Source organism: Phyllobates terribilis, unplaced genomic scaffold, assembly GCF_046119375.1.
Source record: "Phyllobates terribilis strain yellow unplaced genomic scaffold, ASM4611937v1 Scaffold_3__8_contigs__length_932513732, whole genome shotgun sequence".
In the NCBI taxonomy this organism is placed as follows: Eukaryota; Metazoa; Chordata; class Amphibia; order Anura; family Dendrobatidae; genus Phyllobates; species Phyllobates terribilis.
Window position 1 is genome coordinate 176,906,533 of NW_027362763.1, and position 26,729 is coordinate 176,933,261.

The 26,729-nt window shown below is 43.7% G+C and overlaps 1 protein-coding gene across 3 annotated transcripts in view; it reads left to right on the forward strand.

Moving 5' to 3' along the window:
• LOC141258968 (galactose-3-O-sulfotransferase 2-like) overlaps positions 1 to 26,729 on the forward strand; it is an 85,382-nt gene that overhangs the window by 12,804 nt on the left and 45,849 nt on the right. For 2 of the 3 annotated variants that reach the window (XM_073674297.1, XM_073674298.1), the window contains one exon: positions 16,517 to 16,819. The exons of the other annotated variant lie outside the window; for it this stretch is intronic. In XM_073674297.1, the coding sequence (XP_073530398.1) occupies positions 16,764 to 16,819 (56 nt within the window). In that variant the 5' untranslated portion in view covers positions 16,517 to 16,763. The remainder of the gene's footprint in view (positions 1 to 16,516; positions 16,820 to 26,729) is intronic. 3 annotated transcript variants of the gene reach the window in all.

Sequence of the window (26,729 nt, forward strand, 5' to 3'; positions counted from 1 at the left end):
GGACTGGTCTGTGTTTCGGCAGTGTCCCATCATTTTAGGCGTCATTTTAGCGCACAAGTGTGGGTGACCACAGATCTGTGCACAACTTAAAAAAATGGACACCACCGGATCAGACACCAAACAAACTTTAAACTGTCTCCATCTGCCTCATTATGATGAATAGTTCCATTGGGGGTTTCGTCTGAAAAGCATTTTTGTTGAATTTACACGGAAACCCCAATGTGAGTGCTCAGCATTGAACACAAGATTGTGATCCCAGCCTTATTCTGGAAATGATCGAAAAATATTATGTACTCTAAAATGTTATCAATAAAAACCCTTAATTTATCCAGCACAAAACCAGCACCCATTCCGTTATCGGTCACTGAAACTATATGGGTATCCCAAATTAATGGCAGAACAAAGAATCTGGAAAAGCAACATGGCTCTTGCGTCCTCAAATTAAATCCAGTGAAATCTGCGCTCCCAAATCCAAATGCCCCCCTCCTTCTAAGCTCCACTGTGCCTAAACCATAATAAATGGGCACATTTGGCGTTATTGTAGTGGGGAGAGAGCACTTAATTTATGGGATGTGTATCGCCAGAAGTACAAGCTGGGTACAATGTATGGGGGCACTACAATACATTGGGGCACAATCCAAGAAAAAGTTGATTCCAGCTCCGGTAAAAAATGTAGCATTTATTTAGAAGATGGTTATTAAAATAACATATCCATCAGGATAAGTGGAGGGTAGACTAACAGTGCAAAGAGTTTCAAACCGAACTTCGGCGTTCTTTTTCACTGCTATCAGATCAGAATGCAGGCAACCATTAAATGCTAGTTGTAATTAAATGCATGTGTTGCAGCCCACTCATTTGACATGGGATGAATGCTCACATTCTGATTGAAAGAAATTCAGATATACAGTATATGCAATCAAAGTGAATACAAAAAACCTACACATAGGGGACTAACATATATGGTGGCACTACAATGTATGGGGGCACAATGTATGGGCACTAAACTGGAATTTTTGCAATTCTCCAGAAAAAAAAATCCTGGAGTGGAAGTTACAAAATAGTCACTGCAGCCATAAATTAAATCATTGAGAGGTGCAATTTCTACAATGGAGTCACTTTTAGGGTTTTTCTGCTGTTGTGGAACCTTCGGGACTCTGCAAATGTCACCTGAAAACTACTATAGTAAAATCTGTGCTCCAAAAAAAGCCAAATAGCGCTCCTTCCTTCTCAGCCCTGACGTGTGGCCTCACAGTAATTTCTGATGACATATGGGCCATCACCGCATTGGGGAATAATTGTGCAATAAATTATGGGGTCCAGTTTCACCTATTAACCCTTGTGTCCCAGAAAAATTAGCAGCAAATAAAATACTTACATTTTTACCACTAAAATGTCATATTTCCATGTCTCAATGTTATAAGATTCTGTGAGGCACCTATGGGTTTAAAATACTCACTGTAACCCTAGATGAATTCCTTAGGTCCGGATAACATAGCCCACAATCTATTCAAATGGAATATGCATTCTAAAAGCCAAGTAGTGGTCCTTCCAATCCGATCCCTGTTATGAGCTCAAACAATAGTGTACAATCACATATAGGGTACTGTCTAGTGTTGAGTGAGTATGTTCTGTTAGAGTATGCTCGGGCCGAGCTCCGAGTATTTACAGCTGCTCGGTGATAAGTTTGAATCACTCCCATGTGCATGATTTGCAACTGTTTGACAGCTTTATTACATGTGAGGAATGGGTAAGAAATAGACATTCCTCACATGTATTAAAACTGTCAAACAGTCGCAAATCATGCACACGGGAGCGATTCAAACATATCACCGAGCAGCTGTAAATACTCGGAGCTCGGCCCGAGCATACTCGGCAAAAGGGTTAACAGAACATACTCGCTCAACACTAGTACTGTCACATTCAGAAGAAATTGCATAAAAAATTGTGGGGTCCAATTTCTCCCATTATCTCTTGTATAGATTACAAATATGGTGCTAAAACAGTATTTTAGTGGTAAAAAAAAAATTTTGTTCTTAAATCTAAATGTTATAAAGTTTTGTGATTCCACCTGTATGTTAAAAATGCTCAGTGCACCCCTAAATGAATTTCTTGAGGGGTCTAGTTTCCAAAATGGGGTCACTTGTGGAAGGTGTCTGCTGTTTTTGCATGTCAGGGGCTCTCCAAATGTGACATTGCATTCACAATTTATTCCAGACAAATAGCACCTTTTCATTTCCTAGCCCTGCCATGTGACCAAACAGAAGTTTTTGACAACATATGGGGTATCACCGTGTTCGGAAGAAATTGCATAACAAATTATGGGGTCTGTTTTTGTGGCGCCCCTGAGGGTTCGACCGCCACAGGAATGCTGCACTTCTTCAATGGAGTGTGGTGTTCCTCCTCTGAGGTAAGTCCGGTGCGATAGTAGTTACCTAGTTTTTGCATCCAACACCACATTTCTCCACCAGAGGGAGCTATTATGCACTAGGTGCTGCTCCCCTGGTTACAGGGAGACGGGGGAACACAAAGTGGTAGGAACCAGTTAGTGGGTGTGGGTGGAGGAACAGATAGTTAGTGACACTTCTAATTTCATATTTAGTAGAATGCCATCTTAGATCTTGGTCTTTTGGTTGTTGTCGAAATACTGTGTGTAAAGTGACTTCCCTCCGGGAGCGCAGATCCTGTGTGGGCCTGCACCGGCATGGGTCACAGCCCTCGTACCCCGATCTATGGGACGAGAGGGAGGTTGCAGACAAGGAATGTCTCAACCCGGCCAAGGACCAGGATCAAGAAGGCCCGGGAGCTTTAGAGTGTGGCTCCCTAGCAAATGGGTCCCGGGGAGGATGCAGACGGAGCGGAGTACGCCACCTGTCCTCTTCTACCTGATCTATTCAGAGGGATTCCGGCTGCAAGAGGGGTACCGGCCCCCGACACCCGACCTCGTACTCTATGTCCAGGATGGGAAAGCCCGGTTAGGCCCTGAGGATCCCGCCGGGCTTGGGATGGAGAGGAATCACCACCCGAGCCATACACCTGAGAGGAGCTCAGAAGGAGACCAGGCCTATCTACACATGCACAGACGGGAAAGGGTGAAGTCTGTAGTGCAGGAACACTCTGGTGTAGGGATGCTATCTCACACTGGACTTCCTCGGAGGTAGTCGGACACCCGTCCCTGGTGGCCGCAGGACTCCACGAGGAGTAGGGAGAAGCCTTGCGCTGCTTATGAGAAGAGTAAAGCCTTGGAAATTCATCCCTATGGCCTCAGGACTGTTCATTACGCGCCATACCACGCGACACGGTGCCCGTACTCCCGCACTACTAACCCCCCTTCATCCTGTCTTGCCTCCCCTGAGGCTGAGCTCCGCCTGTGGGGAGCAGCGAGAACTTTAGCCGCCGTGACATCGGGCCTCAGCGGACTGTAGCGGCGCTGGTGGCGCATCACCAGACACCACAGGTGGCGTAGTCGACAATTACCACTCAACCCGGAAAGCCCTAACATCATTTTCAAAGTGACGGACCTGGGCACGGAACGTGTCGAGGCCACGACTGCATCCCCGTTCTCAACATCTGACCCGGCTCCGAGTACCCCATCTTCCCAGGGCAGGGCTTGCGAGCGTCACATTTTCACCTATTATCCACTTGTGGGGGTTTCCACTGTTTAGGCATATTAGGAACTCTCCAAACACGACATGACGGCCGCTCTCGATTCCAGCCATTTTTGCGTTCAAAAAGTCAAACGGTGCTCATTCCTTTCAAAGCCCTGCTGTGCACCCAAACAATAGTTTCCCCCCACATATGGGGTATCGGCATACTCAGGAGAAATTGCACAATAAATTTTGATTTGTCCTTTTTCTCCTGTTACCCTTATGAAAATAAAAAATTGGGGTTAAAAGTACATTTTGTCAGGGCGTGGCCTGAACCTGAGACTGAGAGGACGTGCGTCACCTCAGCTCCTCAAAAAGCAATCTTTTTTACTGATTTTTAGAACCATAACTGCTCCAAAAAGCTCTCCTTATTCCCCTCTGGCACTATAAGACCCGGCCAAACTCTGCTGTGAGGCACTTGTTTTTTTTTTCTCCTCTCCCCGGACCTGTGTACTGAGCTGTACCACCAGAGCTGCAAGATACACGGAGCTGCGGCCCTTTCTATGCTCCACAGAGGCCCCTTCTTCTGCTGCCTCCCTGGATCATCGGCGGTGCAGGACTGCTCCATCCTGTTTCCCGGAGACGACAGCTCCATTAAAGAAGAACGGTGACCGGGTGAGTGAGAAGAGCGGGGAAAGAAGAAACGTGCCCCGGTGGACATTTTCCCCCGCCTCTCCGCCCTCCCCTTTTTCTCTCTCACCTAACCCAGCATCTGCAAGGCTGTGGATACAGGGGCTGAGATGCGAATGATAGCCCGCACGACTGCTGGATACCGCCGGACACCCGAGGGGACGGAGAGGGGAGGATCACTCACCTCCAAGACTCCCGTGACTGGTGACGATGGCAGCCATTTTCTCCCATCCGCAGCATCCTTCTTCCCCTCTTCTGTGACTGGCACCAGACATGCCTCCAGCGAGAATCGGTCAGGGGTCCCCTGCTGACTGCTGACTGGCTGCAGGAAACACCGATACCGGAGACCTGCATTAGAAATCCCCGGTGAGTGGAAGAAATATAGGCTCCAGGGTAGCGGAGGGATCTATATTGTTAAGCGCCCCGGTGGCCATTTTCACTCCCTCTTACAAGAAGACGGCCCTGAGAGAGATCCTGTCCCTCTGCCTCTTTGGTGACCCTTTTTGTTCTTTTCCCTACTATTACATTTATTGGACCTCAGTAAGTGGACCCCTACTGCTCTCTTGAAGTTAAGGGGTTTAAAACCTTTTTTTTCTCCCTCCTTTCCTTTTTTCTTATTTTCCTCAAAAGAGAGGAAAACGCCCAGATAGCAATCTATCTCTTGGAAAAGCAACCACTGTGAACAACTGTACTGACTGTTCTGGGGATTAACCGCTAACTTTCTGATTACTACAAAAATAATAAAAGAAAGAACAGACTTTGTCCACAATTTGTTTACCAAGATACGCTGCTCAGGTGCAGGGCGACATCTAGTGGCTGTTTTCATGCACTACAAAAATAGATATATATATATATATATATATATATATATATGATTTGAAACACAGTGCCTAAATATCACACCGTTCTTTAGCCCCGCACCTGCTACATACAGTGCCTACAAGTAGTATTCAACCCCCTGCAGATTTAGCTGGTTCACACATGCGGAATTAACTTGGCATTGTGACATTTGTACTGTAGATCAGCCTGGAAGTGGGAAATGCACTGCAGCAAATATTGTTTTTTTTTTTGTTTGTTTGTTTTTTTTAAACGTTAAACGTTAATTCAGAGTGTCATTTATTATTCAACCCCTCAAACCACAAGAATTCTGTTTGGTCCCCCTAAAGTATTAAGAAGTAGTTCAGGCACCAAGAATAATGAGCTTCACATGTGTGGATTAAAGATCTCTTTTGCCAGCCTTTTCTGACTATTTAAGACCCTCCCCAAACTTGTGAACAGCACTCAGACATGGTCAACATGGGAAAGACAAAGGAGCATTCCAAGGCCATCAGAGACAAGATCGTGGAGGGTCACAATGCTGGCAAGGGGTACAAAACCCTTTCCAAGGAGTTGGGCCTACCTGTCTCCACTGTTGGGAGCATCATCTGTAAGTGGAAGGCTTATGGAACTACTGTTAGCCTTCCACGGCCTGGACAGCCTTTGAAAGTGTCCTCCCGTGCCGAGGCCAGGCTTGTCCGAAGAGTCAAGGCTAACCCAAGGACAACAAGGAAGGAGCTCCGAGAAGATCTCATGGCAGTGGGGACATTGGTTTCAGTCAATACCATAAGTAACGTACTCCACCGCAATGGTCTCCGTTCCAGACGAGCCCGTAAGGTACCTTTACTTTCAAAGCGTCATGTCAAGGCTCGTCTACAGTTTGCTCATGATCACTTGGAGGACTCTGAGACAGACTGGTTCAAGGTTCTATGGTCTGATGAGACCAAGATCGAGATCTTTGGTGCCAACCACACACGTGACGTTTGGAGACTGGATGGCACTGCATACGACCCCAAGAATACCATCCCTACAGTCAAGCATGGTGGTGGCAGCATCATGCTGTGGGGCTGTTTCTCAGCCAAGGGGCCTGGCCATCTGGTCCGCATCCATGGGAAGATGGATAGCACGGCCTACCTGGAGATTTTGGCCAAGAACCTCCGCTCCTCCATCAAGGATCTTAAGATGGGTCGTAATTTCATCTTCCAACAAGACAACGACCCAAAGCACACAGCCAAGAAAACCAAGGCCTGGTTCAAGAGGGAAAAAGTCAAGGTGTTGGAGCGGCCTAGTCAGTCTCCTGACCTTAACCCAATTGAAAACTTGTGGAAGGAGCTCAAGAATAAAGTCCACATGAGACACCCAAAGAACCTAGATAACTTGGAGAAGATCTGCATGGAGGAGTGGGCCAAGATAACTCCACAAACCTGTGCCGGCCTGATCAGGTCTTATAAAAGACGATTATTAGCTGTAATTGCAAACAAGGGTTATTCCACAAAATATTAAACATAGGGGTTGTATAATAATTGACCCACACTTTTATGTTTAAAAGTTATTAAAATTCAACTGAGCAACATAACTTTTTGGTTTGTAAGATTTAGGCTTCTGTTCATAAATCCTACTCTCGTTTGCAGTTTGAAGGCTCTAACTTATTTGCATCTTATCAAACCAGCTAAATCTGCAGGGGGTTGAATACTACTTGTAGGCACTGTATCTTCAACAACATTAACTGAAGGACAAGATGATAAATAAAATGTAAAATTAGCAAAATGGTAGACACTCTGAAAAAATAAAACACAATAGGGAAGAAGGGGAAAGTCTGCGCACATTAGATCTGAATATATATATCTCTTCTATACACTAAAATGGTGAAGATAGGTGGAGGTCCATCGAAAGATACTTCTAACACCCAGAAATCATCAAATAACGGAGAAATGGATAAATATATAAGAAAATCAGCACAACAACTTCCTTCTAGCAAAAGTGCCCCAAATAAAGGAGCTGCAGAAAGTCCAAATGTGCAATTGAAAGATACAGACGAAAGCGACCAAGAGGACTTGTCTGGGGACCAGCCCCCAGTTTCCCGCTCCTTTATTCAACGATCGCTTAAAAATGCCTTAGAACCACTTGTGAAGGGTGTTCGAGACATTAAACAAGAACTGGGTCAGATAGGCACAAGAGTCGAATCTCTTGAAAATACTCAGGAATCTCCTTGTAATTTCTCTTCTGCAGTAATTGAGAACTTTCAAAGGTGCCAACAACACCTTAACCTAGCCTTTGATGCCCTGGACGACCAGGAAAATAGAAGTCGCCGTAATAACCTCAGAATCAGAGGCATTCCAGAATCGGTCCTGGCGGAATCCCTACTCACCACAGTTAAAAACCTGTTCATTTCAATTTTAGAAGTTAACTACCAAGGCAAAATTACTATTGAAAGAGCACACAGGGCGTTTAGAAGAAAACCGAAATCCTCAGAACCACCCAGAGACATTATCTGCCAATTACTGAACTTTAGAACCAAGGAGGACATTCTCAAAAAAGCCAGAAACAATGAAAGGTTATTCTTTGAAGATTCTAGAATTAATATCTTCCAGGACATTTCTCCTCATACGTTACAAAAAAAGGAGGATCTTGAAACCGTTCACTGAGATGCTAAGGGAAAAAAAGATCATATACTCATGGCTCTTTCCTTTTGGGATTGCCTTCACATTTGAAGGCCAAAGGCACCAAATTCGTACCAAACATGATCTCCAGTCTGTCTTGACCATATTTGACCTCCCAGATCTGCAAATAGAGGATTTGTCTATTGTTCAGGACTTAACTACCACTTTGCCGATTACTCCACCAACACCATGGGAAATGGTCCCTTCAAACAAAACGGGAAGACAAAAGAAAAAAGTTGGCAAACTCACACCTAAACGGATAATTCCGGACCAAACCTGAACTCCTATATCCTTACATTGTATGTGCTTGGTCTATATTTCTGCTTTCTCATTAGTAGAGACATTTGGACTCACACCATAAGATTTTGCACTTCGAATTCTAACAGTTTCCTGTTTAACATTCGTATAATAACTTTAATTAGTTTTCACTTTAATCATACGGTGTGCAGTCTCTACACTGAAGAAGTTGTTGAGTCTGTTTTTACCTTTCTTCTATTTTTACAAGTTCTTTTCTCTTTTTTTTCTCATAATGGTCTTGACAAGGTGCAAGACCGAAAAACGAGGAGTAGGTCTTCTTAGAAAACCCCATTCTTCCCCTGTAGTCTTTATCTTTGTATAAAGCAGAGCTCTACCAAATAATGTTACCTTTGGTTCACCAATCTTTAAATGATACTTGATTACATGATGGGATGCCTGTTGCACCCATATATATACCTTGCTCTCATATACCTAGCTAATTTCTTAGCCAATTCTTTGTCGTCCACCCACATCCAAAGTTTTTCTTGTCCCAATTTCCACCCTTACCCCTACTGTCTACCAATATGGGTTATCAGAGTCCTCAGATTAAACTCTTTCAACTCTTCAGTATCAGTGAGCGTACTAATAAATGCTGTTCTTACAACCCCCCTCCCCCAACATGGCACATGTCAAACTCATATCATACAATGTTAGAGGATTAAACTCCCCCTCTAAAAGAGGACAGATTCTTAAATATTTCAAAAAGGAGAGAATTGACATTTGTCTCCTCCAGGAAACACATTTCAGGAAATTACATATTCCTAATCTATCCAGAACTTTCTTCTCCCCCTGGTTTCATAGTCAATCCCCATCTGGGAATTCAAGGGGAGTAAGTATTAGCATAAATTCACAAACACCCTTCACATTGACAGATAAGTATGCAGATGAAGAAGGTAGGATCATTTTTGTCAAGGGGCTCTTAGGAAACACACGTGTCACGTTAGGTTTTATATATGCACCAAATACAAATCAAATCATCTGGCTGATCGCCACTTTGGAACTTCTCATAGAGTTTGCAGAGGGAATCGTAATTCTTGGAGGAGATTTCAATGTTGCACTAGAGCCCGAAATAGACACGTCTACAGGTAAATCTGTTATATCACGTAAAGCACTTATCAAACTTAAAAAGAGACTACAAGCTGCCCAACTGCTTGACGTCTGGAGATTAGTGCACACCAGAGAGAGATTACATACATTTCTAGGCCCCACATAAAACATACCAAAGGATAGATTATCTAATGCTCCAAACACCATATACAAAGTACTGTATAAACCCAAAAATTAAAACTCATATATTCTCGGACCATTCTCCGATTGAGATTACGTTCACTGTCCCCTCTATCCCAAAAACAGAAAATAATTGGAGATTGAATGATATTATATTAAAGTCCGACAAAAATATAACCAGGATAAAAGACAAATTGTCTGAATATTTTCGGCATAATGACAATGGAGAAGTCTCGCCCCAGACCCTTTGGGAAACTCACAAACCATATGTATGTGGAGAGGTCATAGCAATATCTGCTTACCAAAGAAAGGAAAAAGAAAAAGAAGCGTCATCTTTATTAGAAGAAATAAATAAATTAGAAAAATTACATAAAAAGAATTTAGACCCTGATCGCTTTTCCCAGTTAACAGCATTACGAACAAAATTATGCAACCTCCTGAACATGCAATCTGCAAAAAACTATCTTCATACAAAATTCAAATATTACGCTCATGGAGATAAACCTACTAAGTTTATGACAGCCCAACTAAAACGCAATAAGATAAGATCCTTTATCAACCGAATGAAGAACAGTACAAATGTCACCTTATATAAAACAAAGGATATAGCCCTTGAGTTTAAAAAGTTCTATGAAGGATTATATAATCTTGGCCCCAAGTCTCCAGATTCTAACAACAGTTCAAAAAAACAGAACATAGCCTCCTTTTTGAAAAACATCTCTCTCCCCACTCTCTCAGAGGATCAAACTAAAACCTTAAACACACCCATCTCGGAGCAAGAGATTTTAGAAGCCATATCTTAATCCCCAAAAAATAAGTGTCCGAGACCCGATGGCCTCACCCCCTTTTATTATGAAACGTCTAAGGAAAAATTACTACCTTACCTGACAATATTTTATAATGAGGCATTGGTAGGCACCCAGCTACACTGTGAAAACACAAAAGTCATTATCTCAGTAAATTAGAATACTTTATAACAACAGCTTGAAAAATGTTTTTAAAATCCAAAATGTTGGCCTACTGAAATGTATGTGCAGTAAATGCACTCAATACTTGGTCGGGGATCCTTTGCGTCAATTACTGGATCAATGTGGCGTGGCATGGAGGCAATCAGCTTGTGGCACTGCTGAGGTGTTATGGAAGCCAGGTTGCTTTGATAGGAGCCTTCCATTCGTCTGCATTGTTGGGTCTGGTGTCTCTCATCTTCCTCTTGACAATACATGTGGTTAAGGTCAGCCGAGTTTGCTGGCCAGTCAAGCACAGTGATACTGTTGTTTTTAAACCAGGTATTGGTACTTTTGGCAGTGTGGACAAGTGCCAAGTCCTGCTGGAGAATTAATTTTCCATTTGCAAAAAAGCTTGGTCAGCAGAGGGAAGCATGAAGTGCTCTAAAATTTCCTGGCAGACGGCTGCGCTGACTTTGGTCTTGATAAAACACAGTGGACCTACACCAGCAGATGACATGGTTCCCCAAACCATCACTGATGGTGGAAACTTCACACTAGACATCAAGCAGCTTGGATTGTGTGCCTCTCCACTCTTCCTCCAGACTCTGGGACCTTGATTTTCAAATGAAAATTGGAACTCTGGGACCTTGTGGAGTGTGTCAATGACTGCCTTCTGGACATCTGTCAAGTTAGCAGTCTTCCCCGGGATTGAGGAGTCTACTGAAACAGAATAAGGGACCTTTTTAAATGCTTAGGAAACTTTTGCAGGTGTTTTTTGTTAATTATATTAATTTACTGTGATAATGAATTTTTGGTTTTCATTGGCTGTAAGCCATAATCATCAACATTAACAGAAATAAACGCTTGAAATAGATCACTCTGTTTGTAATGACTCTATATAGTATAGGAGTTTCACTTTTTGTACTGAAGAACTGAAATAAATTCACTTTTTGATGATATTCTAATTTAGTGAGATGCACCTGTATAAGGTATTAGCATACTCAGGAGAAATTGTACAACAATTTTTGGGGTCCATTTTCTCCTGTTACCCTTATGAAAATAAAAAAATTGGGGCTACAGTAAAAAATTTTGTGAAAAAAATTAAATGTTAATTTTTATTTACACATTGCTTTAGTTCCTTTGAAGCACCTTTTGGGTTAATAAACTTTTTGAATGTCGTTTTGAGGACTTTGAGGAGCGCAGTTTTTAGAATGGTGTCACTTTTGGATGTTATGTCATATATGTCCCCCAAGTCACTTCACATATGATGAGGTCCAAAACAAATGGTTTTGTAAATTTTGTTGGAAAAATGAGAAATTGCTGATCAACTTTTAACCCTTCTAACTCCCTAACAAAAAAAATGTTTAAAAAATGATGCAGATGTAAAGTAGACATGTGGGAAATGTTATTTATTAACAAGTTTGTGTGACATGACTCTCTGGTTTAAGGGCATAAGAAATAAAAGTTTGAAAATTGCTAAATTTTTGCCAAATTTCCGATATTTTCACAAATAAACTCAAGTTGTAACAAACAAATTTTACTACTATCATGAAGTACAATATGTCATGAAAAAACAATCTCAGAATCACTGGGATCCGTTGAAGCGTTCCAGAGGTATTATCACTAGTGTTGAGCATTCCGATACTGAAATATCGGGTATCGGCCGATATTCGCGGTATCGGAATTCCGATACTTTTAGAATATCGAATACCGGAATCGGAAGTTCCCATAATGCCTGCGCTCTGCAGTGTCTCTGAAGGATGACAAGCTGGATGGCAGCGCTCAGCTGCGATCCAGCCTGTCATCAGAATGCCATCCCAGCGTGAGAGAATTCTCCTGATTGATTAAAAGCCGGCGGGCGGTAAAAAGCCGTCGGCTTTTAAACAATCACACAGCCCCATACTGCTTCCCGCAGCCTCCCACCCCGATCCTCCGCTCCCCCCATCCTGATCATAAGTTAGGACCGGGCGGGGGTAGCGCAGCACCATGGAGCGGGGAGCAAAGGACCCGGGCGGGGAAGCCGGCAGTGAAAAGACTTCACCGCCGGCTTTCCCGTTCTGTGCTGCGCTTTCCCGCCTGTTATTTCAAATGAACAGCTGAGGTATCACCTGATGCTGATCAGCTGTTCATTTGAAGTAGCCGCGGTGCCCTCAGAGGGTTCATGTGAGTTCATGCTTGACTGCATTGCATGAACTCACATGAACTTTCCCACGGCCACACAGGTCAGCCTCACCTCCCAGACCATCAGACCCGTCATGAATAGTGTGTGCGCGGTGTCTGTGCGATGTCTGCGAGTGTGTGCAGGGTGTCTGTGCGATGTCTGTGGGTGTGTGCGGTGTCTGTGCGATGTCTGCGGGTGTGCGCGGTGTCTGTGCGATGTCTGCGGGTGTGTGCGTGCAGGCAGACATAGGCCGATGTGACACTAATACTCCCATCGGCCTATGTCTGTCCCCCGTCCACTCGTGCCAGCAGGATCAGCTCGATGGGAGCAGTAGTTCCCATCAGCCTGAACCTGCTATTTAAACTGCCCCATATGTTATTTGGCCCCTATACAAATGTTTTATTTTTTTAGGCCCCCATATATATTTGTTTTTGGTCCCCAATAATATTTAAATACATGTCATTGGTGGCCAGTGGTTACCTAAAATAAATTAGTTTATACATTACCTGTCCCCGCTGATCGCCACCTAAAATAAAGTAAAAAATAAAAAACTACACCTATACTCACCTAGACACCTAATTCCCCGAAGCTATCGATCTCCTGTAATAAAATATAAAATAATAAACCACAATCTTATCCTTACCCCTCCGTAGTAGTCCCACGATGATCTCCAGTTTAGAGCAGCCACATAGTATGAGACCGCTCTGAACCACTGCCGCCGCTAGAATGACGGGGCCGTAAAGCAGCCCTGTCATTGCATAAGCGGGTTCGCCGGAGTTCAGGCAGCGCTGCTCCGGTTAGCTCCTTTACGACCCCGCTGACCGTGAGAAATTCCCACGGTACAGCAGTGCCGTAAAGGAGGTCTCCGGAGCAGCGCTGACTGAATGCACTCCGGTGACCTCAGTCAGGGCTCACGCTGCCGGGAGCGGACGTGTTCCCGGCAGCATGAGCTTACAGCAGCCATGCACAGCTGTCACCATCTCCAGATGTGACAGCTGTGCATGGGAGATCAGCGCAGGAACGTGGACAGGTAACTATTTTTTTTTTGTAAACTAAGAATTAAATAAAATGTTGTGTTTTATTTCAAATAAATTATTTTTTTCTGGGTGTAGTGTGTGTTTTTTCTTTTTAACACTTTGTAGGTTAGTAATGGGGGTGTCTTATAGATGCCCATCATTACTAACCTGGGCTTCATGGCAGCTGGCGCTGAAATGAACCCCACCACTATTACCCCCTGTCACCGCACCAGGGCAGCGTGGAAGAGCGAGGCTAAGTGCCAGAATTGGCGCATCATATGGATGCGCCATTTCTGGGGTGGCTGACGACTGGTGTTTCTAGCCTGGGAGGGGGCCAATATTCATGGCACCCTTCCTGGGCTATTAATATCAGCCCCCAGCTGTCTGCCTAGCCTTTGCTAGCTATTAAAATAGGGGGGACCCCACGTCATTTTTTTTGGGGGGTCTCCCATTTTAATAGCTAGTAAAGGCTAAGTATTCAGTTGGGGGCTGATATTAGTAGCCTGGGAAGCTCCGTGGGTATTACCCCCTTCCCAGGCTTCAAACATCTGCCCCAGCCATCTGCTTAACCTCCGCTAGAGACTAAAATTATGGGGGATCCCACGCCAATTTTTTTTTAATAAATCCTTTATTTTAACACTAAATGACACATGAGGGGTTAATAAAGATGCAGTCCCTAAATTATTATTTATTTTTTAATTAATTTTTCCCAAAAATTTTGACGTGGGCTTTGCCATATTTTTGTATGCCAGCCAGGTACAGCATCCAGGAACGGGCTGCCCCCAAATCCCAGCTGCCTATTTGTACCTGGCTGGACACAACAATATAGGGAAGCCCTTTTTTTTATTATTATTTCATGAATTTCATGAAATAAGTAAAAAAAAAAAATACGTGGGGCTTCGCCCTATTTTTGTGTCCAGCCAGGTATAACTAAGCAGCTGGGGGCTGGAATCCACAGCGCAGGGTGGCCCAAGCTTTGTGGGCCCCCCCTGCTGCGAACTGCAGTCCGCAGCCACCCCAGAAAATGGCGCGTTCATAGAAGCGCCATCTTCTGGCGCTGTATCCAGCTCATCCAGGGCCCTGGTGCGGTGGCTCACTGGGTAATAAAGGGGTTAGGGCCAGCTTTGTATTATCAGCTGGCCCTAAGCCCGAAATTCATGGGGTCACGCCAATATTAGACATGACCGCCATGAATTTCTAGTAAAGTATTTAAAAAAACCACAACACCCAGAATAAAGCACTGCGGTACCGGTTCAGAGCGATAGCTCTGACATGTGGCATCATGGGGACCTGAATGGATCAGGTCCCCATGATGTTAACCTGTTCCTATCTTCTAGATGCCGCGATCCATAGCGATCGCGGCATTTAAAACATAGTGACAGCGGGTGGTCGGCGATCGGGACCCCCCACATACCTCAGGAGCGGCGGGGATCCCGGTGCTGTGACCTCTGACATCATCGAGACCTGATTGGCTCAGGTCTCGATGATGTCAGTGTCACACCAGCCAATCAGAGAGATCACCAGGGAAGTTTGTTTTAGCAACAAACTTTCCCGGGCGATCTGCCTGATAAATACACTGTTTCTCCTCCGATCTCAGTGAGAGAGCAGAGGAAAAACACTGTGACAAGAGCTGTCAGCCTTGCCACAGTTAAAGTGAAAAAAATAAAATAAAAAAGAAAGTAAGAGTTAAGATTAGTCAGTCCTGTCAGATCAGTCAGTCAGTCCTGTCAGATCAGTCAGTCAGTCCTGTCAGATCTATCAGTCAGTCAGTCCTGTCAGATCTATCAGTCAGTCAGTCCTGTCAGATCTATCAGTCAGTCCGGTCAGATCTATCAGTCAGTCCTTTCAGATCAGTCAGTCAGTCCTGTCAGATCTGTCAGTCAGTCAGTCCTGTCAGATCTGTCAGTCAGTCAGTCCTGTCAGATCTGTCAGTCAGTCAGTCCTGTCAGATCTGTCAGTCAGTCAGTCCTGTCAGATCTATCAGTCAGTCCGGTCAGATCTATCAGTCAGTCCGGTCATATCTATCAGTCAGTCCTGTCAGATCAGTCAGTCAGTCCTGTCAGATCAGTCAGTCAGTCAGTCCTGTCAGATCTGTCAGTCAGTCAGTCCTGTCAGATCTGTCAGTCAGTCAGTCCTGTCAGATCTGTCAGTCAGTCAGTCCTGTCAGATCTGTCAGTCAGTCAGTCCGGTCAGATCTGTCAGTCAGTCAGTCCGGTCAGATCTATCAGTCAGTCCTTTCAGATCAGTCAGTCAGTCCTGTCAGATCAGTCAGTCAGTCCTGTCAGATCAGTCAGTCAGTCCTGTCAGATCTGTCAGTCAGTCAGTCCTGTCAGATCTGTCAGTCAGTCAGTCCTGTCAGATCTGTCAGTCAGTCAGTCCTGTCAGATCTGTCAGTCAGTCAGTCCTGTCAGATCAGTCAGTCAGTCCTGTTAGATCTGTCAGTCAGTCAGTCCTGTCAGATCTGTCAGTCAGTCCTGTCAGATCTGTCAGTCAGTCAGTCCTGTCAGATCTGTCAGTCCTGTCAGATCAGTCCAGTCAGTCAGTCCTGTCAGATCTCTCAGTCAGTCAGTCTTGTCAGATCTGTCAGTCAGTCAGTCCTGTCAGATCAGTCAGTCCTGTCAGATCAGTCCAGTCAGTCCTGTCAGATCAGTCAGTCAGTCCTGTCAGATCAGTCAGTCCTGTCAGGTCAGTCAGTCCTGTCAGGTCAGTCCGGTCAGTCCAGTCCAGTCAGTCCAGTCCGGTCAGTCCAGTCAAAAAATATAAAAATAAAATGGCCCGTCAGACTTATACCGCAGAAGAGGTGTATGCCCTGCTATGTTCTGACACTGATGACAGTGCAATCTCAGATGGAGATATGGATTTTGAGGGCTTTAGTAGCGGCGACACTGAGAGCTCAGAAATGAGCAGTGATTCTGTTCCATCAGCTAAAGCTGACAATGAATTAAGGCTTGCAAGAGATGTCAAAAGCAATAAAAAAGGATTTTGGGGGTATGTCAAAAGTAAAAGAAAAGTCAAAGATGCTATAGGATTTTTACAGGATGAAAATGGAGAAATGGTAAGAGAGGATGTTGAGAAGGCCGAACTTTTTAATTCCTATTTTGCATCTGTTTTCTCTCAGAAAGAAAATGTAACATCAACTGATCTTCACTGTCCTTTTAAAGGAATAGAGGAATCCAAGTTATCTGTAAACCGAAAGATTGTGAGGGAATATTTAGCTAACATAAATGAGTTCAAGTCTCCAGGTCCAGATGAATTACACCCCAGAGTACTGAAGGAGATCGTAGAAGAAATTTTAGAACCACTCTCCATAATCTTTGAAAATTCTTGGAGAACAGGAGAAGTCCCAGAAGACTGGAGAAGAGCAAATGTTGTTCCTATCTTCAAAAAGGGGAAGAAGGTGGACCCAGGGAACTATAGGCCGGTGAGTCTGACTTCTATACCAGGAAAGATCTTTGAACAAATTATTAAACAACATGTATGTAAGTACATGGATAAGAATGAAGTGATTAACCAGAGTCAGCATGGGTTTGTAACTAACAAGTCATGTCAGACTAACTTAATTTCCTTCTATGACAGAATCACTGACTGGGTGGATCAGGGAAATGCTGTAGATATAGTATATCTTGACTTCAGCAAAGCATTTGACAAAGTATCTCACACCATCCTTATTGAAAAAATGACCAAGTATGCAATGGACCAGGCAACTGTTAGGTGGATTCATAACTGGCTTAGTGATCGGACTCAAAGGGTGGTTGTAAATGGCTTCACATCCAGCTGGATGAATGTCTCAAGTGGGGTACCACAGGGCTCCGTCCTGGGATCTGTATTGTTCAACATCTTTATCAATGATTTAGATGAAGGAATTGAGGGTAAGCTGATTAAATTTGCTGATGACACAAAGCTAGGAGGGATAGCTAATGCTAGAGAAGAGAGAGAGAGGATTCAAAAAGACCTAAATAAACTGGAGCAGTGGGCAGCAACCAACAGAATGGTTTTTAACAGGGAAAAATGCAAAGTACTACATCTGGGCAATAAAAATGAAAAAAGCATATACAGAATGGGAGGAATAGAGCTAAGCAACAGTACATGTGAAAAAGACTTAGGTATACTAATAGATCATAGACTGAACATGAGTCAACAGTGTGATGCAGCAGCAAAAAAGGCAAATACAATTCTGGGATGTATTAACAGAAGCATACAGTCTAGATCACGTGAAGTCATTATCGGTCTTTACTCCTCTTTGGTCAGACCTCATCTGGAATACTGTGTACAGTTTTGGGCACCACATTTTAAAAAAGACATAGACAAACTGGAGCAAGTTCAGAGAAAAGCGACCAGAATGGTGACTGGTCTGCAAACCATGTCCTATGAGGAACGGTTGCAGGATTTGGGAATGTTTAGCTTGCAAAAAAGAAGACTGAGAGGAGACTTAATAGCTGTCTACAAATATGTCAAGGGCTGTCACATTGTAGAAGGATCATCTTTATTCTCATTTGCACAAGGAAAGACTAGAAGCAATGGGATGAAACTAAATGGGAGGAGACCCAGATTAGATATTAGAAAAAACTTTTTGACAGTTAGGGTGATTAATGAGTGGAACAGGCTGCCACGAGAGGTGGTGAGTTCCCCTTCAATGGACGTCTTCAAACAGAGGCTGGACAGACATCTGTCTGAGATGATCTAGTGAATCCTGCTTTGAGCAGGGGGTTGGACCAGATGACCCAGGAGGTCCCTTCCAACTCTACCATTCTATGATTCTATGATTCATCCTCAAGCCCAAGGACCAGTACAGCAATAGGGGCAAATAGCTCTACTGGAGAAACGTCTCCAAATCAGGGAACACTGCTCAGTACAAGCGCTGTCCCTGCTACTAGTGAATTGGCGCACCCCAGTGTACAAGGGGCTTTGCCACATGATCTAGCATTTCCCTATATATTGAGACTTAGTTAAGGGGCAGCATTTATGCGGGGGCATTTATGCATATAGCATTTATGCATACTTTATCGAAGTGCCATAATTTAGCAAAGTGCCCTGGCAGTTAGAAAATGGCATTGCTAATATTCATCTTTCTTCTCTTCTTACAGGTATATATTTTTCACTGCTTGTGTGATCTGTCCTGAAAACTGCCTTGTATCTCCATGCAATGCTCTGCAGCCTATCAATTTCTGGTATATATTTTTCACTGCTTGTGTGATCTGTCCTGAAAACTGCCTTGTATCTCCATGCAATGCTCTGCAGCCTATCAATTTCTGGTATATATTTTTCACTGCTTGTGTGATCTGTCCTGAAAACTGCCTTGTATCTCCATGCAATGCTCTGCAGCCTATCAATTTCTGGTATATATTTTTCACTGCTTGTGTGATCTGTCCTGAAAACTGCCTTGTATCTCCATGCAATGCTCTGCAGCCTATCAATTTCTGGTATATATTTTTCACTGCTTGTGTGATCTGTCCTGAAAACTGCCTTGTATCTCCATGCAATGCTCTGCAGCCTATCAATTTCTGGTACATATTTTTCACTGCTTGTGTGATCTGTCCTGAAAACTGCATTATATCTCCATGCAATGCTCTGTAGCCTATCAATTTCTGGTATATATTTTTTCACTCCTCTACCTTTTTTATTCCATGATACTTAAAGGTCATCACACTTACTTTAAGAGTTTATGATCCATGCCGAGTTTGCTAGTCTGTTTTTTTTTTTTTTTTTTCCCTGCACTTTATGGTCTCCTGTTGTCTTTTAAGCTAGTGATTGATTGTTAATGAGTTAAATCTGTGCAGATCTAAGCAGATACGTCCCTATATATTGAGACTTAGTTAAGGGGCAGCATTTATGCGGGGGCATTTATGCATATAGCATTTATGCATACTTTATCGAAGTGCCATAATTTAGCAAAGTGCCCTGGCAGTTAGAAAATGGCAGTTGGACAGGGCAGGAGACAGGTAAGACATGCAAGACAAACCAACAAACTTGCTTCCAGGTCATCTTTTTGGCAAACAGTATTCACCATTTGTATCTGTGCCATTTATTTTCTGGTTGCTACAATCATCCACATTCACCGTTCTCCCACAAATGCGGCACACTTCATCCATATTAATCCCTCACTCCTCTCTTCTCCTATGTACAGTTGTCATGCTCTCTTCACAATGTTATACCACGCAGATCCATTCATTCCCACCATACAACGCAGGAAACGCTCTCACAAATCACTCAATCATCTGCTCACTCTCTGTATCTTCCTTCTATTAGTCGCAGGTGATATTTCTCCCAACCCAGGACCCTCCAGTAATAATAACACTAACTCTTTCCCTGTTACATTCAGAAACCCTGCTAATCTCATTAATATTCCCTGCATATCTTCTGTCTCATTCAACTGTGCCCTTTGGAATGCACGCTCAGCTTGTAATAAACTCTCTTACATCCATGACTTTTTCCTCTCTAATTCCCTCAACCTTCTGGCTCTCACTGAAACCTGGATCCAGCAGTCGGACACCACCGCCGCTGCAGCTCTCTCCTATGGTGGCCTACATTTCTCTCATACCCCGCGACCTGACAACAGATCAGGTGGAGATGTTGGTCTGCTTCTTTCAACAAAATGTACTTTTCAGGTTATCCCCCCTGTACCCTCCCTTATCTTCCCGTCCTTTGAGGCCCACACAGTCAGACTCTACCGGCCCTTCTCCCTGCGAGTGGCGGTTGTCTATCGCCCCCCAGGTCCCCCCCGTCAATTCCTGGATCACTTTGCTGCCTGGCTTACAAATTTTCTATCCTGCGACATCCCCACGATAATCATGGGAGACTTTAACATCCCAATTGGCGATCCTCTTTCCCCATCTGCCACGCATCTTTTATCATTAACCTCCTCCTTCGGCCTTTCACAGCTTGCTAATTCTCCTACACATGAGGACGGGAACACATTGGACCTGATCTTCTCCCGGCTTTGCTCAGTACATGACTTTACTAACTCTCCCCTTCCACTCTCTGACCATAATCTTCTTTCATTCTCTGTCAAGAACTGTGACTCTACTCAAGACACTCCCACCGTCCACACTTATAGAAATTTACGCGCCATTAACACCCAGAAATTTATAAAAAGGTTGCAATCATCATTGGCCCCAATCTCCTCCCTCTCATGTCCCGACTCTGCATTGAAGCATTATAACAAAATAATGCTATGCGCCCTGGATGAAGCCGCACCTCCTACACAAAGAACAATTCGGCATAGACGGCGACAACCCTGGCACACGCCTCAAACACGTCTTCTCCAGAGGTACTCCAGGTGCGCTGAACGGCTGTGGAGAAAATCAAATCTGCCCGAAGATTTCCTCCACTATAAATTTATGCTGAAAACATATAACTCTGCCCTTCACCTCTCCAAACAAACCTACTTTAACAACCTCATCATCTCACTTTCCAATAATCCTAAACGACTCTTTGACACGTTTCATTCTCTCCTCAATCAAACAGCACAGGCCCCGACCACCGACCTCAGCGCTGACGATCTGGCTAACTATTTCAAAGAAAAAATTGACCATATCCGACAGGAAATTTTCTCCCAATCCCCAAATGTTATGCATGCTCCCCCCCGCCACATTGTATCTTGCTCATTTTCTGACTTCGAACCAGTCACGGAAGATGAAGTGATCAGGCTCCGTACATCTTCTCGCCCTACCACCTGCACCAGCGACCCTATTCCCTCACATCTCCTTCAGTCCCTTGCTCCAGCTGTCACCTCTCACCTAACTAAAATTTTCAACCTTTCCCTCTCATCTGGTATCTTTCCCTCTTCTTTTAAACACGCCAGCATACAACCATTACTTAAAAAACCATCCCTCGACCAGAACTGCACGGCCAACTACAGACCTGTTTCAAATCTTCCCTTTATCTCTAAACTCCTGGAACGCCTGGTCCACTCCCGTCTAATCCGCTATCTCTCAGACAACTCTCTTCTTGACCCTTTACAATCTGGTTTCCGCTCTTTACATTCTACTGAAACTGCCCTCACTAAAGTCTCTAATGATCTACTAACAGCTAAATCTAATGGTCACTACTCCCTGCTGATTCTCCTGGATCTCTCTGCAGCATTCGACACTGTGGATCATCAGCTCCTCCTCACTATGCTCCGCACTATTGGCCTCAAGGACACGGTTCTCTCCTGGTTCTCCTCTTATCTCTCTGACCGCTCCTTCTCTGTGTCTTTTGCCGGCTCCTCCTCCTCCCTACTTCCTCTTACTGTCGGGGTTCCTCAAGGATCAGTCCTAGGCCCCCTTCTTTTCTCCTTATACACCGCTCCTATTGGACAAACAATCAGTAGATTCGGTTTTCAGTACCATCTCTATGCTGATGACACCCAATTATACACCTCTGCTCCGGACATCACCCCTGCATTACTACAAAAGACCAGTGATTGTCTTTCTGCTGTGTCTAACATTATGTCCTCCCTCTACCTAAAACTGAATCTGTCAAAAACTGAACTACTCGTCTTTCCTCCCTCCATTAATCTACCTGTGCCCGATATTGCCATCTCCGTTTGTGGCTCAACCATTACTCCCCAGCTACAAGCCCGCTGTCTTGGGGTCATTTTTGATTCAGATCTTTCTTTCACTCCTCACATCAAATCACTCGCTCGTTCATGTCATCTACACCTCAAAAACATCTCAAGAATCAGGACTTTTCTCACCTTTGACTCGGCAAAAACTCTTACTGTCGCTCTTATTCATTCTCGTCTTGACTATTGCAACGCTCTACTAATCGGTCTCCCTCTTACTAAACTCTCCCCTCTCCAATCCGTCCTGAACGCAGCGGCCAGGATCATATTCCTCGCCAACCGCTACTCAGATGCCTCTTCCCTGTGCCAGTCATTGCATTGGTTGCCCATCCAATATAGAGTTCGTTTTAAACTTATCACGCTTACCCACAAAGCGCTCCATGCTTCAGTACCCCCCTACATCTCCTCCCTTGTCTCAGTCTACCACCCTACACGTGCCCTCCGTTCTGCAAATGACTTGAAACTAAAATCCTCCATAATCCGAACTTCCCACTCCCGTCTCCAAGATTTCTCGCGTGCTGCGCCAATTCTCTGGAATGCACTACCCAGGACAGTTCGATTAATTCCCAATACCCACAGTTTCAAGCGAACCCTAAAAACACATTTCTTTAGACTGGCGTATCACCTAAACACACTCTGTCCATCCCAGCTTTCCCCCATATTAAAATCTTCTTCAACTTCGGGTTCAAACCAACCATGCACATAAAAGCCTCTGTCAGGACTGCACACATACTGGCTGGCGACCAGTCCATGTATTATTATTTATCCTATTCAGTATATCAAGGCTGCATTATACAATATATGTACTTTTTACCTTTTGTGTCTCCCCCACTTCCTCATAGACTGTAAGCTCGCGAGCAGGGCCCTCACTCCGTTCGATATGAGATATGCTTATTCTGTATTGTCTGTATAAGTCCCCCCTAAAATTTGTAAAGTGCTGCGGAATATGTTGGCGCTATAAAAATAAACTATTATTATTATTATTATTATTTCCCAGATGGGAGGCTTCGGATTCGGCTGCTCCATTCAGCCCTGATTTCAACGCCACTCCTGGTATAAATGTGGAGGTGGAAGATTTTGGACCAATTCATTTTTTTAATTTGTTTTTTACAGACAGCTTGCTAGAGCATATTGTCGTGCAAACAAATTTATATGCATCCCAATTCATAAGCCAGAATCCCCGATCTTACTATGCTAGGGCAAATTTATGAACACCAACTAATGTCCCGGAAATAAAAAAATTTTTAGGACTTACATTTGCCATGGGGCTTGTTAAAAAACCGAGCATTCGATCCTACTGGTCCAACCACCCTGTTCAAGCCACCCCTATGTTTTCAGTCATTCTGCCTAGGACCCGTTATGAAATGCTCATGCGGTTTTGGCATTTTAATGACAATAGTCAATGCCTGCCCAGAAATGCCCCAGAACATGACAGGTTATATAAAATTAGACCCATCATTGAAAATTTGTCAGAAAAATTCTTAAGCCTCTACACCCCAACACAAAATATTTCTATAGATGCGTCCCTTGTAAAATTCAAAGGAAGACTGCACCTCAAGCAATTTATCCCATCTAAAAGGGCAAGGTTTGGAATAAAGCTCTATAAAATGTGCGAAAGTTCAACCGGATACACATCCACTTTTCGCATATATGAGGGGAAAGACAGCCAACTAAACCCACCAGGATGCCCTACTTATCTGGGGACATCTGGAAAATTGTTTGGGAGCTGATAAGTCCATTTTTTCAAAAAAGGCTACAATCTATATGTGGACAATTATTACACCAGCATACCCCTATTTAAAAGTCTGGTTGAACACAACATCGGGGCTTGTGGGACCATCCGTAAAAACCGTCAGGGGTTTCCACAACCATTGGTCAACCAAAAGTTTCAAAAGAGGCAGTCAGGGGCTGTACGCAACGAAGAGCTGCTTGCCCTGAAATATAGGGATAAGAGGGATATTTTTGTCCTCAGCTCGATGCACACAGATGCCACAAGGGCCACTGTAGAACTAGGATCCACCACTCCGAAGCAAAAACCTGTGTCAGTCATTGACTACAACAAACACATGGGGGGTGTGGACCTTGCAGACCAGGTTCTACAGCCATACCAGGTATCAAGAAAGTCCTATACCTGGTATAAAAAGTTGGTTATTTATTTGTTTCAGGTGGCCACATACAATTCTTTTGTGTTGTACAAAAAAGCAGGAAATTCAGATCCTTTTCTTGATTATCAAGAAAAGGTAATTGAAAATCTTGTCTTTCAAAGTGCTAGCCCCGCTCATCCATTAGAATCTGAGGATGTGAAAAGACTCACTGAGCGACATTTTATTGCACTTATTCCAGCAACGGAAACAAGAAGGAACCCCCAGAAAAGATGTTGTGTATGTACTAAGAGAGGAATGAGGCGTGATACCCGCTACTATTGCCCACAATGCCCATCATTGCCAGCCTTATGCGTCACTGACTGCTTTAAAATCTTCCACACAGAACCACGTTTTTAAACTGTAAAAATGTATCCCAATTTGTCATTCAAACATTTGGTTCATTTAGTGAATGACATATTCGAGTAGAGCTCACTTAATTTCCAGGGGGGGTTCTCCAGAATCTAAACCTTCCATTGCGTGCTTGTTTCTGGAAATCATCCATCGAGTTAAAATAGTCACTAAACCCATAGATGAATTCCCAGAGGGGTGTCATTTCCAAAATGGGGTCACTTCAGGGGCGATTCTTTAGCTCTGGTACTCTGAAAAGTGCCATAACAGCATAATCCCCCCTGAAGTGACCCCATTATGGAAATGACACCTCTGTGGGAATTCATCTATGGGTTTAGTGACCATTTACCTATCTACTTATTTTCCCACCACTAGATTAATTTATACAGAGGAGTAGATTGTAAAATTCGGTCACTTGTTGTGGGTTTCCTCTGTTTAGGCACCTCAGGGGCTCTCCAAATGCAACATGGCGTCCGCTATCCATTCCAGTCAAATTTCCATTCCAAAAGTCAAATGGCGCTCCTTACCTTCCGAGCCATGCCGTGCGCCCAAACAGTGGCTTTGCACCACATATGGGGTATCAGCGTGCTCAGGCGAAATTGCACAACACATTTTGGGGTCCATTTTTTCTGGCTGCCCTTGTGAAAATTAAAAATTTGAGGCTAAAGTAGCAGTTTTGTGTTAAAAATGTGTTTTTTTATTTTCATACTTCAACATTATAAAATTCTGTGAAGCCCCTGGGGGTTCAAGGTGCTCACCACACATCTAGATAAGTTCCTTGAGGGGTCTAGTTTCCAAAATGGGGTGACTTGTTGGGGGTTTCCTCTGTTTAGGCACCTCAGGGGCTCTCCAAATGCAACATGGCGTCCGCTATCGATTCCAGTCAAATTTCCATTCCAAAAGTCAAATGGCGCTCCTTACCTTCCGAGCCATGCCGTGCGCCCAAACAGTGGTTTTTCACCACATATGGGGTATCAGCGTGCTCAGGAGAAATTGCTCAACACATTTTGGGGTCCATTTTTTCTGGCTGCCCTCGTGAAAATTAAAAATTTGAGGCTAAAGTAGCAGTCTTGTGTTAAAAATGTGATTTTTTATTTTCACACTTCAACATTATAAAATTCTGTGAAGCCCCTGGGGGTTCAAGGTGCTCACCACACATCTAGATAAGTTCCTTGAGGGGTCTAGTTTCCAAAATGGGGTCACTTGTGGGGGTTTCCTCTGTTTAGGCACCTCAGGGGCTCTCCAAATGCAACATGGCGTCCGCTATCCATTCCAGTCAAATTTCCATTCCAAAAGTCAAATGGCGCTCCTTACCTTCCGAGCCATGCCGTGCGCCCAAACAGTGGCTTTGCACCACATATGGGGTATCAGCGTGCTCAGGAGAAATTGCACAACACATTTTGGGGTCCATTTTTTCTGGCTGCCCTTGTGAAAATTAAAAGTTGAGGCTAAAATAGCAGTTTTGTGAAAAAAAGTTAAATGTTCATTGTTTTCTTCCACATTCCAAAAATTCCTGTGAAGCACCTGAAGGGTTAATAAACTTCTTGAATGTGGTTTTGAGCACCTTGAGGGGTGCAGTTTTTAGAATGGTATCACTTTTGAGTATTTTCTGTCATAAAGGCTTCTCAAAGTCACTTCAAATAAGATGTGGTCCCTAAAAAAATGTTTTTGTAAATGTTGTTGTAAAAATGAGAAATCGCTGGTCAACTTTTAACCCTTATAGCTTCCTAACAGAAAAAAATTTTGGTTCCAAAATTGTGCTGATGTGAAGTAGACATGTAGGAAATGTTATTCATTAACTATTCTGTGTGATATATCTCTCTGATTAAAGGGCATGAAAATTCAAAATTTGAAAATTGCAAAATTTTCAAAATTTTCGACAAATTTCCGATTTTTTCACAAATAAACGCAAGTGATATCAAAGAAATTTTACCACTATCATGAAGTACAATATGTCACAAAAAAACAATCTCAGAATCAGGGGGATCCGTTGAAGCGTTCCAGAGTAATTACCTCATAAAGTGACAGTGGTCAGAATTGAAAAAATTGGCCCGGTCACGAAGGCAAAAACAGGCTCTGGCGCGAAGTGGTTAAAGGACTTTATTCTGGGTGTTGTCTTTTTTTAAAATATTTTACTAGAAATTCATGGCGGTCATGTCTATTATTGGCATGACCCCATGAATTTCAGGCTTAGGGCCAGCTGATAATACCAAGCTGGCCCTAACCCCTTTATTACCTAGTGAGCCACCGCACCAGGGCCCTGGATGAGTTTGGTACAGCGCCAGAAGATGGCG